This window comes from Mesoplodon densirostris, chromosome 2 (genome assembly GCF_025265405.1).
Source record: "Mesoplodon densirostris isolate mMesDen1 chromosome 2, mMesDen1 primary haplotype, whole genome shotgun sequence".
In the NCBI taxonomy this organism is placed as follows: domain Eukaryota; kingdom Metazoa; phylum Chordata; class Mammalia; order Artiodactyla; family Ziphiidae; genus Mesoplodon; species Mesoplodon densirostris.
This window is the reverse complement of record NC_082662.1, coordinates 117,070,680-117,086,458: the sequence shown is the minus strand read 5'-3', so window position 1 is coordinate 117,086,458 and position 15,779 is coordinate 117,070,680. Positions and strand designations below refer to the sequence as shown.

General features: G+C 48.7%; 1 protein-coding gene across 1 annotated transcript; it reads left to right on the top strand.

Moving 5' to 3' along the window:
- Nucleotides 1–1,503: 1,503 nt before the first annotated feature.
- On the top strand, nucleotides 1,504–15,466 carry LOC132484329 (SLAM family member 9-like). Its single transcript, XM_060090780.1, has 6 exons — nucleotides 1,504–1,597; nucleotides 5,515–5,895; nucleotides 7,508–7,804; nucleotides 10,103–10,237; nucleotides 10,439–10,530; nucleotides 10,813–15,466. The coding sequence occupies exons 1-6, from the start codon at nucleotides 1,525–1,527 to the stop codon at nucleotides 10,906–10,908; spliced, it is 1,074 nt and encodes a 357-aa protein (XP_059946763.1). The 5' UTR covers nucleotides 1,504–1,524; the 3' UTR covers nucleotides 10,909–15,466.
- The last annotated feature ends 313 nt before the right edge of the window (nucleotides 15,467–15,779 follow it).

Here is a 15,779-nt window from a genome sequence, read left to right as displayed (position 1 = left end):
TTTCCCTCTCCCTAGGCTCCTCCTCCCTCCCCAAATCCTGAGCAGATGGTTTACAGACCCAAACACAAGAGGACTTACAGGACATGGGAGAGCGAAAATATGAAGCTTGCTCCCCATCACTCTGAGAGTGACCAGCGGGTGAGCTGCCGGGATTTTGACCCTAGACAAGAAGTTTCTGACCACAGGACTCATTACCTTTTGCAGTAATTCCCCCATTACTAGAGGAGGTTGGAGGGAATAAGCCAGCATTGGATATTCTCTTGCCTGGGATTCAGCAGAGCAATTTAAGGAGCACAGAATGGACTCAGGTGACTTGCTTGAGGCCACACAGTGGGATGGGACAGTGGCTGTGATGTTGGGATTTTTTTTCTAGAGTCTGTTGTTGAGAGTCCAGACCCTATGCTTGATTCACTGTATGACCTTTTGCAGATTACACTGGCTCCCTTGGTCTCAGTTTTCACATCCATAAAATGGGTTTAATATACAGTGCCATGACTACCTTGAGTGCATGACTACCCTGCATGGGGCTCCTCAGCCTTGGGGCAGCTGAGGGGGAAGTCTCAGTGGGGATGAGAAGGAGGCACTGCCCAGGAGTTAGGTAGATGGTGCTGCTCCCCTAGGGTGTGGGCCCAAGAGTTCTCCGATGTTGTGAGGTATTCAGTCTGGTGAGAAGAGCCCAGAGCCTGAGTCTCAGTAGGTGGGAGTGAGTCTGAGGCAACTGAGGCTGTAGCCAGGAGGGGTGTGTAGATATCTATCCCTGCCCATCTGTGATAGCAGGAGCAGGCCTGGCAAAGGTTTAAAGGGAAATGGTAGGAATGAAGCAGACAAGAGCCTATCAGATACCATAGGGTCTGGCTTTGCCCTGTGTGTAGGGAGAATAAGTAACACTAGGGGCAGCTGGAAAGCCATAAGGGTGCAAGCAATAAATGCCAATATTTGCATTTGTGATATGGGGAGTTGACACTTCCCCCAAAGAGCTTTGTTCTTTTGCTCATAGCTGCTTACTTAGGCAACTGACATTTGAAGTTTATGGAAAACCAAACTCATTAAACAGTGTAAAGACAGAGGAGACAGCACCCAAGGCAGCAGAGGCCCAGCCTACCGTGGCTGAAATAGCATGACTTCTGTGCCCAACCATAGGCTGACACTGACGAGCAAGCTGTCTGGGCTGAGCCTAGCCCTAGGGAAACAGGTAAGGGAATTACAGTGAGTGCTAGTGTGGGGAGTGTGAGATCAACAAGCTGGTGTGACCACAGGGATGGGGCATCTCCAATAGTGAAGTTGTTTATACACTTATTCTGCAATTGTTTATTGAGGTCCTACTGTAAGTGCTGGGGTTAGTAATAGGAGACATCTGAGTGGCTTACTGCAGGCTGGTGTGCTGTCAACCCAGAACAGAACATGCTAGCCCCGCCCTAGGGGTGGGGAAGAGCCTGTGTCCCTCTGAGTGACAGCCTCCCTTCTCTCCTGTCCCTCCTCCTAGACCTTTCTTCCACAGCTGCACAGGCAGGCAAGCAGCCTGTGATGGGGCCCTGCTCAGAAGACCCCCATCTCTGCTGGGCCTCCCGGCTCCTGGGATTCACCAGCCTACTCCTCAGTGAGTGGCCCGGGCTGCTGGGAGGGAGGGCCTTTGCGGGGAGCAGGGAGGCAGTGTCCCCTGTCCATGTCTAAAGTCTTTGGTGAACAAAAAGACAAAACAGCTCTGTAATTATTTAGCAAATACAGTGCATTGGGTTGAGAGCCCTGGGGTGAACAGAAGAACAAAATGGCCTTTTGGTTGTGGCGAGCCTGGGACCCCTGTGCTCAGGCAGCCTTGGCTGCGTAAAGGGAAACATTTCCAGGGAGGTGAGGCTGCTTCTGTGCAATAACAGAGAGGCTGGGAGAGCATGGAGCTGCCTGGGAAGAGGGAGGGAGACAAAGAAACCCGCTCCTTGGCGTGGAAGGGCTGGGGAATGAAGCTCCCCTGGTCTGGACTCAGAGGGGAACTGGCAGCCTGTGTAGTTGTCCTTTGGGGGAGGGGGCCAACCAGAACCCTGTGTCTGAGATGGAGGAAGCAACTCTAGTCTGGGTTTCTTGAGCAAGATGTAAGACGTTGAATACAGTGAAATTCTGCTTTGGTAAAAGGAACAACAGCCTCTAAAATTTAAGGGTTTCTGTATACCCACATGTAGAAAGAATATGGAGAAACTACAGATGGAACAGTAGACTGGTAATGTGGGCTCCAGAAAGGAGTGAATTTGGGGAGAAGAGAAATGGAAGCAGAAACAATAGGGAGTTAAGTGAAAATGAACTGAAGACTCGACAACACCGTAATCACATACAGGATTTCCCGGGAGATTATAAGATTATGTATAAGGAAACTAAGTAAAAACTAATGAGAAAATACTAATAACCAGTGAATTATGAATTCTGGAGAAAGTTGGAAAGCTTTTATTGTTTTAATTTTTTGTTTTAGTAACCCAGCCACTAAATAAACTTACAGGAGTTATATGAAATTTAATGAATTAAAGACCTTTTATAAACAGATGTCTTGAAATAAGAATGAGCTTTGTAAAACATGACCTCTTTTTTAACAAGTTAAATTTATGTCTACAGTAAAATGTAGGCCTTCTCTTCAATTTTACATAACTGGAAAATATGTTCTGTTATTTAGAGTTTTCTCCGTAGGCTCTGGGGTTGGAAGATTACATAAGAGATAGAGATAGAGAGAGAGAGAGAGAGAGAGAGAGAAGGGAAATGGACAAAATTTTAAGTTGATTTGTAAGAGTTAAATTTTATATTATTTACATAAACTTTTACTGTCTTGTTTGTAACCACCACCACCCCCACCCCCACCCCCGCTTTATTTTCTTCTTCAGGAGTAGATCTTTTGTAGATCACAGCTCTTGCTGCCTTCCTTCTCTTTCTATGTCTTCTTCCATCTTCCTCATAGCTGGGCTCATCATTCCCTTCTGGGTGGGTCCTCCCTGCAACCTGAAGGCTGAGCCTCTTCTCTCCCTGGTTGCTGTTTTTCCAACACATGGGGAGTCTGTCTGGGCTGCTGTTTAACCTTCAGCCGGCCAGAATTCCCTGCCCTGCTAAACCCCTCCAAGTACTTGCTTCCCCTTTCCCAGGAGAGGAAAGCAGGAGGATGAGCCTACAGGAACTGCTCTGATCCTGGTGATGAGAGAGCAGTGCTGACAGGGGAGCTCCTGGGGAGGACAGGGACAGGGTGGGGGAGGTGATGGGCAGCTCCTGCAGGGGAGAAGCACTGGGCTGGGAGACAGGGGCCCTGGTTCCAGGTGTGGCTCTGCCCTGTGTGACCCAGGACAAGTTCACCCCCTGGGGCGCCTCCTTCTCTGTGATAGGAGGGGTCTGGGCAGATCCCCCCTAAGACCTGACCTGGAGGAGATGCCTGGTTAAGTGACTTAGTGATTAAATAAATACAAAGAAATATCTGAAATACTTGTGCATATGAACGTTGGCACGAGCTATTCTCTGCCTCCAATGAGAGCCAGGAATGGGAATAAGTATGGCAGGAGGGAGGCAGGCCTGAAATAATGAGAATTTATTGAATTGGAGAGAGGATTGGGACCTTGGAAGCCAGAGACCAACCCAGGCAGATGGATCCTGACTTGGTGGAAGAAGCAGATTGATCATCTTTTCAGGATAAGACACTTTCCCTGGTCCTGTTCTGTCCTACCTTGGTCCCCAGGAAGGAAAGAGGGTATTGGGTCCCTGCAGTCTGAGTCTGAAGCAGGAGGGTGGGCTCTGGAGGAGGTGGCACTGAGGCGAATGTGCCCACTGGTCACAGTTCTGCAGGAAAATGACCAAGGAAGGCCTAATGCGGCCTCCTGGGGCCTGGCTAGGGAAATGGTGTCTTGGTGGCAGGGACAGCAGAGCTCACTAAATGATCACGCTTCCCCTCATATTCTAGTCCCTGGCAGTTAGCCAGAGCCTTGTGACAAATGCTGGCCACAAAGCAAGAGCAGGGATCATGCTCCTTCTGGACAGATGCAGTGAAACCCCCTGTGTGATTCTCCTGTCTTTCCTCCCTGCTCCGGGGCTGGGAGCCTGTGAGGATGCTGTGGGTTCCATGGGTGCAGCTACAAGGAGGTGAAACCTCTGCCATGTGTGACCGGACCCCCTCCTCACTCTCTTGTGGAACCTGTGGTGGGGGATATAAACTCCCCTTGTTCTAAGACCCTGAGGTATTGTAACTGTTTGTTATGCAGCACAGCCTAGCCTGTCCTGCCTACTACACTGCCTAGAAGGAGCAGGAAAGAGAGCAGCCTTCATATCTGTATTAGATATCTACTGCTGTGTAACCTGTCACCCCAAAACTTAGTGCCTAAAACACCACCAGGCAGTCTCACAGTTTCTGTGGGTCAAAACAGAGGAGCTGTTCAGCTGGGTCCTCTGGCTCAGGGTCTCCCAGACTGAAATCAAGGTCTTGGCTCGGGCTGCAGCAGCTCAGGGTCAGCTGGGCAGGATCTGCTTCCAAGCCTACTCATGTGATTGCTGATGGGAGGCAGTTCCTGTGGCTGCTGGACTGAGGGTCCCTGTTCCTCCCTGGATGTTGGCCAGAGGCTCCCTCGGTTCCTTGTCACGTGGGCCTCTCCTTAGGACAGCTGACAACACGGCAGCTGGGTTTCTCAGAGCGAGCAAGAGAGGGAGTGAAGGAGAGAGAGAGACCAAGAGGGAAGTCAAAGTCTCCTATAACCTAGTATCACTGAGTGACATTCATCAAGTCTGCTGTGGTCCATTCCTTAGAAGCCAGTCACTAGGTGCAGCCCACACTCTAGGGGAGGGCATTACACAAGGATGTGAACGTGAGGAGACACTTAAGAAGCTCCTCCTACAGTTATGCATTTGTTATTGACAGAAACTCTGCTAGGTGCTTTTTTTTTTAAATATATTTATTTATTTGATTTTTGGCTGTGTTGGGTCTTCGTTGCTCGCGTGGGCTTTTTCTAGTTGCGGCAAGTGGGGGCTACTCTTCGTTGCAGTGCGCGGGCTTCTCATTGCAGTGGCTTCTCTTGTTGCAGAGGACGGGCTCTTGGCGCGCAGGCTTTGGTAGTTGTGGCACACAGACTCAGTAGTTGTGGCTCGCGGGCTCTAGAGCGCAGGCTCAGTAGTTGCGGCGCACGGGCTTAGTTGCTCCGCGGCATGTGGGATCTTTCCGGACCAGGGCTCGAACCCATGTCCCCTGCATTGGCAGGCGGATTCTTAACCACTGCACCACCAGGGAAACCCCTGCCAGGTGCTTTTGATCCATGATCTCATTCAGTTTATACTGTCATTATGAAGCAGGTGAGGAAACTGCAGGTTAGCAAGTTTAAGTAACCTGTTCAAGGTTACAATTCACTAGAGCCAGGACTTCATTCTAGAATTGCTTCAGATTCATTTTACTAGGCTTCTCCTAAGAATCAAGGGAGTATATTGGATGAATTTGATTTAAAAGATGGGTTTTGTGCTTTTCTCCTTTATTGTTACCGAAAAAAAAAAATACATTTCCTGTTTCCAATGCCCTAGGCATCTGCTGCACTGGGGCCAAGAGTTCTGGGACACATGGTTCTGGAGTTCAGGATTCTGGAGCCCATCTTCCTCTGCACAGGGTCCGAGGAGGTTCTGTATTGTTTCATGTGAACAGGAAGCAAGAAGCTAACCTGGAGAAGGTCACATGGGGCTTTGGCCCTGATTCAAACTACAGCGTCCTGCTGCGAGTCTCTGCTGGGGCAGATGCTCCCACCTGGGTCAGCCTCCAGAACAAGTACCAGCAGAGGGTCCATGTGCCCAACATCTTGTCCCTGAAGATTGAGAACCTGACCTCTGAGGACAGTGGACTGTACCGGGCTCGAGCCAGCTTCACTGGAGGAATAGAACTTAACCAACTTTTCCCCCTCACTGTCTATGGTAAGTGACAGCACCTGACCCCACCCCATGGCCTTCCTCCTTCTTTTGTGCTACGAGTTTCACATAGGTCCCATTTTTCAAGATTCCTTCCAGACACCAGCCTTCAGATTCTATTTTCTTCTCTGAAATGAGGGTAAGTGGGTTTGTTGCAAATGGTGAGCAGAGCTGAGATTCACAGCAGGGATAAACCACTTCAGTATTTTGGGAGAGGAGAATGGAAATTTGGGGAAATGATATTGCCAAAACAATTATTGTACCTTATAGGTCTAGATTTACTTAATTCGTGTATTAGTTGTCTACTGCTGCTAGAACAAATTGCTATAATTTAGATGCTTAATAAAACACAAATTTATGATCTTACTGTGCTGTAGGTCAGAAGTCAAATATGGGTCTCACTGGGCCCATGTCGAGGTGCTGGCAGGGCTGTGTCCCTTTCTAGAGTTTCCAGAAGGAGATTCACTTATTTGTCTCTTCCACCTTCTAGTGGTTGCTTACATTACTTGGCTCATGACCACCTTCCTCCACCTTCAAAGCAGGCAATAGTGGGACCAATTCTTCTCACATTCTTATCCCTCTGACCTCCTTCCTCTTCTTCCTTCTTCCACGTTCAAGGACTCTTGTGATTACATTGGTCCCACCCAGGTAGTCAGAACAATCTCCTTATTTTAAAGTCAACTGATTAGCAACCTTAATTCTACCTGTTACCTTAATTCCACTTTGCCATGTAACCTAACGTATTCACAAGTTCTGAGGATCGACATGGACGTATTTGGGGTCCATTATTTACCTACCACAATTCATAAACCTACGTAGTCAGTGCCTCCTCTCCTTTTACTCAGCATGAGCCCAAGGCCAGCCTCACTCACAGGCTCCACAAATCCAGCTCTAGAAGCCTCAATAGACGTAGGAGAAATGTTATACTGCAACACTTCCAAAGAACCTCACTTAGCCAACACTTTCTTCCCCTAAAGTCCCTGTCTACATAGGAAAATACCTGCTGTGAGAGAGTGGCTGTTACAGCTTTAGGTCCCCATGTGATTTCTAAGACCAAGTTATCAATATGCCACTTCTCAAGTTCAGTGGCATATTCTAACCAGACTCAGACTCATCATTCCTAGTTGCTACCACCGCATCTCCCGCAAATGTCTCCACTGTTGGGAGCACAGGGCCTTTCTCTGGGCTCCCACTGCTGGCCAGATGTCCTCCTTCTCTACGGGCTATGCAAACTCAGGCATTATCTGAGCAGAAGAGGGCAAGTCCTGATCTGGAACTAGCCTTTCTGTCCCAGACTTCTTCCCCTTCCAGAGGAAACCCCATTTTCTTAGAAATAATGGGCCCTGGGTAGGTGGGATCCAGGTTTTATTTTCTTGTTGGAGATTTTTAAGGCTTGCTCAATCTAGTGAAATAACATAGGGCTTAACTCAGTGGCCCCCTTCTTTATTGTCACTTGCTATGTATTAAGTATTGGGCAAATTGTGTTTTACTTGTAAAATGCATTCACCATCATTAAAGGGAGGATGCCAGGGTTTCAATGAGATAATGGATGAGAATGTACAGACTGTATTGTTCTCCACTCATGTGAGGCTCCATTCTTTTGTCCCTCTTACCCTAGAGCCAGTGCCCCTTCCCCAGATCCTGTTCAAGTTACCGTCCGTCACACCAGGCTGGTGCAATGTCACCCTGGAGTGCAGAGTCTCAGGGGCCACAGAGGAGCTGAAGGTGACCTGGCAGAGCAAGGGCCTCCCCAGGGAGCTGGAGCAGAGCGTGACACTGGGACCAGCCCCCAACTCCTGGACCCTGCCTGTGAACCTGCCCCTGAGGCAGCCCAGTGCCAGCTTCACCTGTGTGGTCAGCAACCAGGTGGACCAGAAAACTGCCACCTTAGACCTTGGGGAAGTCTGTGTCCATGGTGAGTGTACCTGCCAGAGGGGAGGGGTATTCTCAGAGCTCAGCTGCACTGGGGTGAGGGTTCTGGGCTTTTCTCCCCACTATGTTATGAGCACCACCTTCCATCGGGTCACCCCATACAGGAGTCTGGGAGGTACAGCAAACTCATCTCTGCTTTTAATTGTCACATCCATGCCCGCCTCTCCACCCCCTCTTTTTTCCCCTAAGAAACAAGGGATTTGTTTTTGATGCAAATCTTGTCCACCCAGCTCCAGATGAGCAGCTCCCAGTCCCAGCTGGCCCTGGAGGGGAAGCAGGGGTGGGATGGGGGAGGCGAGGAGAACTAAGGTTGCAGCCCGCAGAGGTGTTCCCTAGAGATGTATTTCCCTGAGGGCCCACACCTCCCCTGACCCACACTCCCCGCTGCCTGTGCCTGCCTGCCCACCTGCTGGGCATCTCCCTCCTTCCCAGCTGCTGTACTGCAATGTCAGAGCTGGTCCAGGGCAATAGCTTTCCAGTACTTCTCCCCCCTCATCCATTATCCATAGTGCGTCCACTGTAATCTTTTGAAAAGAAATTGGATTTTTTTTTTTTTTTTTTTGCGGTACATGGGCCTCTCACTGTTGTGGCCTCTCCCATTGCGGAGCACAGGCTCTGGACGCGCAGGCTCAGCGGCCATGGCTCACGGGCCCAGCCGCTCCACGGCATGTGGGATCTTCCCACACCGGGGCACGAACCCGTGTCCCCTGCATCGGCAGGCGGACTCTCAACCACTGCGCCACCAGGGAAGCCCAAGAAATTGGATTTTGAAATTGGTCTGTGTCATCTGTAGGAGTATGACCCACTGGCTGCCTGTAGGATTCAGGGCACAGATGCTCCTCTGCCCATGTTTCTTACCTCATACATTTCACACGGAATTGTTTGCCTGGAGCTCCTGAATGTGTTCTGCTATTATAAGCTTCTGAGCCTCCGGAAATGCTGTTTCCTCTACCATCAGCCATCCCAAGTCAAGAGTCCTTCACTTCCTTTCTTATTCCTGTTCAAGGATTTCCCTCAGGTCATGGACATGTGACCAGCACAGTAACGCAGGATCATGCGCTTGGTTATAGTTCTGATATTAATAAGGTTTGAACAAGGGTGTCTCAATCTCATGTGGCACAGGGCCCTGCAGGTGCTATAACTGTCCTCCCCTCAAGCATCATCCCCTTTAAGGAGCAGTCCGTAGCCACCCCACACTAAATAGCAATGCTGTTTATGGGTTTGTCTCCACCGTAGCCTGGAACACCTTGAGGGCAGAGGTCATGTCTTGTTCTCCTTTGAATTCATGTACCAAGCAAAGCTCCTGGCACCGTTTGCTCACAGTTCAGGATTTCACTGAATGAATGAATGACCTGGTATCCTGAGTGTAGTCTTGCCCCTCTCACTCAACCCCCATGAGCTGCTGGGAGGAACTGATGTGTCAGCATCACTTAAAATCCCACGTTACCCTCCCCTCAGCCCCATCCTGGAGTCTCAGATAAAGTTCAATGCTCAGCATGACCCACAAAACCCTCTGGAGGGCTTCCCTAGTGGCACAGTGGTTGAGAGTCTGCCTGCCGGTGCAGGGGACGCGGGTTCGTGCCCCGGTCTGGGAAGATCCTACATGCCACGGAGCGGCTGGGCCCGTGAGCCATGGCCGCTGAACCTGCGCATCCAGAGCCTGTGCTCCGCAACGGGAGAGGCCACAGCAGTGAGAGGCCCACGTACCACAAAAAAGAAAGAAAGAAAAAAAAAACCCTCTGGAAAGAGACTCTTCTCCCTCTGATTCTCCTCACCTGGCTCCTCACTGCCCGGTCCCTCTCCTGCCTGCTGCAGTGGGATGATGGCAGCTCCCAGGGCTGGTGATTTGACACAGTCATTTCTCAAATGTGGTGCTCCTCCTTCCTGAAATTCTGTGCCCACGCTGAATATCTAGTTAACTCCTATTCCTCCCTCAAGACTCAGTTTATGCATCACCTCCTCTGGGAGGCCCTCCCTGAAGACATGTGTACAAGGTGTAAACCTCTATTGCACTGCAGTCCCTCTAGCTAGCAGACTTTGGTATTTTCTCAGTCTTCCCCCCTGGGTGACCCCATCTTGTTCATAGCAGTACCCCTGGCACCAAGCAGGAGCTCAGGACCTGGTTGAATGGATGAACCTGACATGCTCCACCCTCTTCAGCTTCTGAACCTGGACCCTTCAGAACTCTCCACCTGCTCTCTCTCTATCTCCCCTTGGCAATGGGTATTTTAGTTTCCGTCTTTCCTTAACTTTCTTCATTCTCTCTGTGTGAGGGAAACAGATTCACAAGGACAGGTCAGTGCTGACCCCCTGCCAGGCATCCTAGGGGCTGTCGTGGCTGTGCTGTTGATCCTTGGAGGAGGACTATACCTTTGGAAGACACGTGAGAAGAAGAAGAAAATGGAGACTGGAAGAGGCAGGTTGAACTTCTCCCTCCTGCCCTGATACCTCCCCTCTCCCACTGGACCCTTGGCTCCTTTCCTTCTGCATTTTGCTGCTCAAGGAATCTCTCTGCAGAGGGAATGGTGGGTGTGGCCTTGGCCTTGGGGTTCATAACAGTGGGGGAGCATACAGGTTTTCAAGGCCCAGGTTCAAGCTCCACTCTGTGTATACACAGGTACGGAATTGCAGGAGGACCACAGGGACAATGATAGTGGCATCCAGTACGCAGAGCTGAGCCAGCAGGAGTCTCGAAAGGGCACACACAAGGTGAGAGCTGGGAGCTGTGCCCAGCCTGGGCTCTCCTGGGTCTGTCCTCACCTGGGTCTGGGCCTGTCAACCCAGTCATCTGCCTTTCCTGGCCCCGCTGTCTTTTTAACTCTTTCCAGGTGGTCAGTTGTATTTACTGAGAAAATTTATAGCTGGGGCCAGTGCAGTGCTGGGCACTTTGGGGGAATCCACGTGCAACTCATGTCAGCAGCATTGGTTCCATGTGGGTCCCTCTGGGGCCTCTCTCAGCTGTTCTAGGAACTCTCTGTCTTGCATTCCTAGGGTATTGGTGAACAAGATTTAGAAGAAAAGGAGCCTGTTAATACTATCTACAGTGAGGTCCATAAGCCAGAAAGTGAAGCCATGAAGATAATTTAATTGGAGGAGGTAGGAGAACTGGAACTCCTAGGACACCTCCACTCAGAGCTTGATCCTCGCAGACACCTGCATCTCTCAGCTCTGGTCCAGCTCCAGCAGCCCTGGTCTGCATTACTCTGACCCTCCTGCCCTCGACTCCGTGGGCTCACATGGCCTTGTCATATCCTCTGTCACCTCTCCAAGCTGCCTTCCCGCTCAGGATCCTCACCCTGCAGGATGAGTGCTCTTCGTCCATCATTGACTCAGCTCCTGACCACTCTCCTCCTGAAGCTTCCCAAAGAGAACCTTCCTGCACATGATAATTCCCACAGCCTCTGCTGTGTGGCTGGTGTGTGTCTTTCTGAGAACACAGCCCAGGCATGGGGACTGTGTAGAAGATATTGACCATGCCGCAGAGGAGGGGGTTAGGACCTTGATGTGGGAAGCTGAGCTGGGGGTCCGTGGAGGCAGCATGGGTAGGTGGGATCCCACAAAGGGCTGGCCTGAGGCTTCCTTTGCACCCTGTATAGGGCAAAAGGTTTGTGTCGAGCGGTGTGTTTGTGTGCGTGTTGGGGTAGTATCCAGTGTATATTATACATTGTGCCACAGCCCTTTTCCCTGACCACTAGTACTAACCTCAGCTTCAGCTCGTTGACCTCAAATCCACCTCTTGTGGATTGGGAAAAGGAATTTGTACCATTTCTGGACCTTCCGAGACTTCTGTTTCTCAGAAAGGGACCCAAGTCGGAACTTGTGTTCTTAGGAAAGCAACCTCAGCCCTTCCTTGTCTGGGGTAGGGGTACTTGGTCATTAGAGTGGAGGTGCAGTATGCTGCTCCCACCTCCCCTTGATGAGGCTGCTATGAGGGGTGAGGGGTGAAACTTGTAGGAAGTTCTGAGCCAACCCTCTCCTGCCTCTTCTACTGAACCTCAGCGCCCCACAGCCCTGCTGGCCTCAGATCCTAGGTCAGCCTCCTCTTTGCTCACTCACATCCCTCTGCCTGAAATGATGGTTCCCTTTCCCTATCCCTTCCTCCCATCCCTGTGTGTTGGAATCCTACCATTCCAACCCCAAACCCCCTTCCAAGTCACAGGTTCTACATGTTCCCATAGGTTTGAAAATAGTCCTTTTCAGACAACTTGGACATAATCAAGGCCCCTGCCATAGGTTTGCTTTGGGTTAGTCATGAGTCTTCCCTGCTAGCCTCACCTGGGGCTCCCTCAGGAGGGCGCTGGGGCTTTAGGAGGCCAGTGCCCAGGAGACAAGCACCTCTCTCTGTGAAGTGTCTGAACTACCCTTACTCCCTACTCCCACAGAGACTCAGTAGACAAGACCCAGAGCACAGAGGCTGCTGAAGTTCTTTCTGGTAGTGGCTCCACAAGGAAGCAAAGAGGACATGATGAACTCCAGTGACACTTCCTGGTTTCCCCAACCCACATCCAGCTTCACGTTGCCTGAGGACCTAATGTAGCCTGCACTGTATTGTGTGGAAGCTTCTCCTCTCTCTGGGGGTCCTCACCTCCTCAAAGCCTCTGCCTTCTGCCTTGAGTCCCAGCTCTTGAATCGGAGATGGACTCACTCTGATACTATGATCTGTGGTCCTTTGTCTGCTGGCCTAGATTCCCGGGTCTCTTGGTTCCCCTTCCAGCTCATCAAGCTCAGCTGCTTCCCTTCTGACCTCAGAAAGCCAAGTTCTGAGCTAAAGGCTTGAGCGTTATGCTAGGATCCTGCTAGATGGTGCATGAATCAGAGAGGAGCAGAGTTTCCATAATAAGGCTCTTTCTAACCTCTTCCTGCTCAGGCTGAACAGAAGGCTGAGAAGGAAAAAGATGACATCTCTCACTGGCATCCCAGGTGACCAGTCATGGCTGGGTATCAGGGCCCATCAGTCCAGAAGCAGTGTAAGATGTGACCACTCACTGACCCCTCCCCTCCACCGAAAGCAGAAGAGAAAAAAAATGAAAGAAGAAGGGAACTTGACTTTCCAACCCTATCATGAACCAGGGTTTGTCCCAGGCATTTTATAACTATCATTTCTTCTTATTCTTACAAGAACTCTCTAGGGTAGGTATTACTATCCCCATTTTGCAGGACAAGTAACCAATGTCCCAAAATAGTTGGTAGCAGAGCAAAGCCTTAAATCCAACACTGGACAATTACAGAATTCATATCTTATCCTTTGCCACATGGTCACTGAAGACCTTATAATCCTGGAGTATTCAGAGGAGAATATCCTCCATTTCCTCCTCTCCAAGGATCCTGGTCTTCTGACTCAGGTGCCCCAACTTGGAATGAATTCATCCTGATGATGGATGGAGCAGTTTGTGGTTGAAAGAGGAATTGTCCCTTAAGTGGACAGTGGGGTAGGAGATGTGGGTGGGAGACATGGAATGAGAGACCCTGCCCTCTGGCTCAGATAAGACATTCAAAGCAGAGATGCTTCTTCCTCTTGGGTCTTGTGGGAGTTACTTCCTCTCATTCAATGTGTATTGTGGATTTCAGCATCCTTATTCTCAAGCCAACTTCCTTTTCTATTATTATTCATAACTTCATTCAACAGTTATGCGAGAGAGAAATCCTCAATGTACAAATGGAAAATTAAAATCCAGAGATGTTAAGTACCCTACAGAAGTTCTCCCAAGTGTAAGTAATGTAGGCATATCAGGGGATAATAATTTCACACACTGTGATTCCTTTCTCTCTGCCATCCCAGACATCCAACCAGTTACCGTCTTCCATTGGGTTATCCTTCATAAAGCTTCTTGTACTCCATTCTCCTCTTATTCTTTCATTCCCATCTTACACCTGCAGCTGCACCATTTTTACATTTCCACCAGCAATGTATGAGAATTTCCCCACATCATCTCCAACTCTTGTTATTTTTTGACTGTAGCCATCCTAGTGCTGGTGAAGTGGTATCTCATTGTGGTTATGAATTGCATGTCTCAAATGATTCACGTTGAACATGTTTTCATGAGCATATTGACCATTTGTATACTTTATTTGAAGAAATTTCTTCTATCCCGAATTGTCCCTTGTCATCCATTGCCCCTACCTCTCCGTTGAGTCTGCTTTTGTCCAGTCACCAGGGAACTTCATGTTGTTAAATCCAGTGGTCAATTCTCAATCCTCATTTCCCATAACTTCTCAGCTGCAGTGGACCTATATTTTCTGGAAACACTGTTTTCACTTTGCATTCACTATTCACATTATTTTCCTCCTACTGGGTGGTTGCTCCTTAATTTCCTTTATCAGTATCTTTCTGATATCTCCAACTTCTAAATTTTGGAATAACCCAGGGTTCATACCCAGACCACCCAGACCACATCTCTTCACTGTCTACACTCATTTCTTTTTGATGTTATGGCCATGCAGTAATCCCATGACTACATGATCTTATGTGGCAAAAGGGACTTAAAGATATGATCCCTCCCCTGGACTCCACATTGTACATATCTGACTGTTTACTTGACATCTCCACTTGCGTGTATGACAAGCATCTCCATCTTGACATGTCTAAATTCAAACTCCCCAAACATGCTTCCTATACAATTTCTCCAAATGTCAACTCAATCCTTCCATTTTCTCTGGCCACAAAACCTTGGTGTCATCCTTGACTTCATTCTTTCTCTCACACCCCACCCTCTATCTCTATTAGAATATACTGATATCTTTTCATTCTATATATATTCAAATGCTTATTTTCATATACCTATATGAAAAAATTATATTTATAATAAAATACCTCTCACCACCTCCCTAGTCCAATAGGGTCATCATTTCTCACCTGGATTACTGCAGTAGCCTCCGAGTCTCCTACTTTTGTCTTTAATCCTTTAATGTCTATTTTCATAATATCACCCAGATTTATCTTTTCAGAAACTAAGTTGCATCACATTACTCGTTAGCTCAGAACTACCTCATGGGCCCACTTTATCTGGAAGGCCCTGTATCAGCTGACCTCATCTCCCCCGCTCCCCTCCTTCCTAATCCACTCTAGGACACTGGGCTCCTTGCTATTCCTTCAATACTACATGCATGCTCCTTCCGCAAGGCCTTTGCTCTCTAGAATTCTCTGCCTCTAAGTATCCACATGTCTCGTCTCCTCACCTCCTTCAGGTCTCTGTACAGATGTTAACTCTTCAGTAAGACCTACCCTGACCTCCCTATATAAAACTGCAAACTCTTCCTGGTGCCCTCCTCCTTCCTCCATGGTCTATTTTTCTCCATAGTACTTTCACAAGGCTGTGTGACAGGGTACATTTATTCTGGGCTGTAGTTTAAAGACAGGTGGGTATTGAGGCCTCAAATTATAAACTGCAGTCCTATTATGCAAATACCATTATTATTCCCAGGAAACTGCAACACTGATAAATTAATGAACTTACTCAAGGTCACATAACTAATAGGTGGCAGAGCTAGAATTGAAGTCTTGGAGTTGGCTTCTAAAGCTCTTGACCACTGTACACCAGTTAAATAAAGTATATTCTCTCCACATGAGGGAATACTATTTATGTAATAAGGAGAATAAGTTATAAATTACATCTTTATCTATTTGAATGGAAAGTTGCCCATGAAATATTAAATGAGTTATGGAACATGCATAGTGTTATCCTATATTGTAAATATATATAAATATGTTTATGTGGGCATAAAATAGTCTAAAATCTAGTAGGTTAAGAAGTTAACAGTGGTTATCTTCTGCGGTCTGTCTCTTTTACTGTATCATCAGTTTCTTTATAACACTAATCAAAAAAATTACCTAGGGCTTCCCTTGTGGTGCAGTGGGTGAGAGTCTGCCTGCCAATGCAGGGGACACAGGTTCGTGCCCAGGTCCAGGAAGATCCCACATGCCACGGAGCAGCTGGGCCCGTGAGCCATGGCCGCTGAGC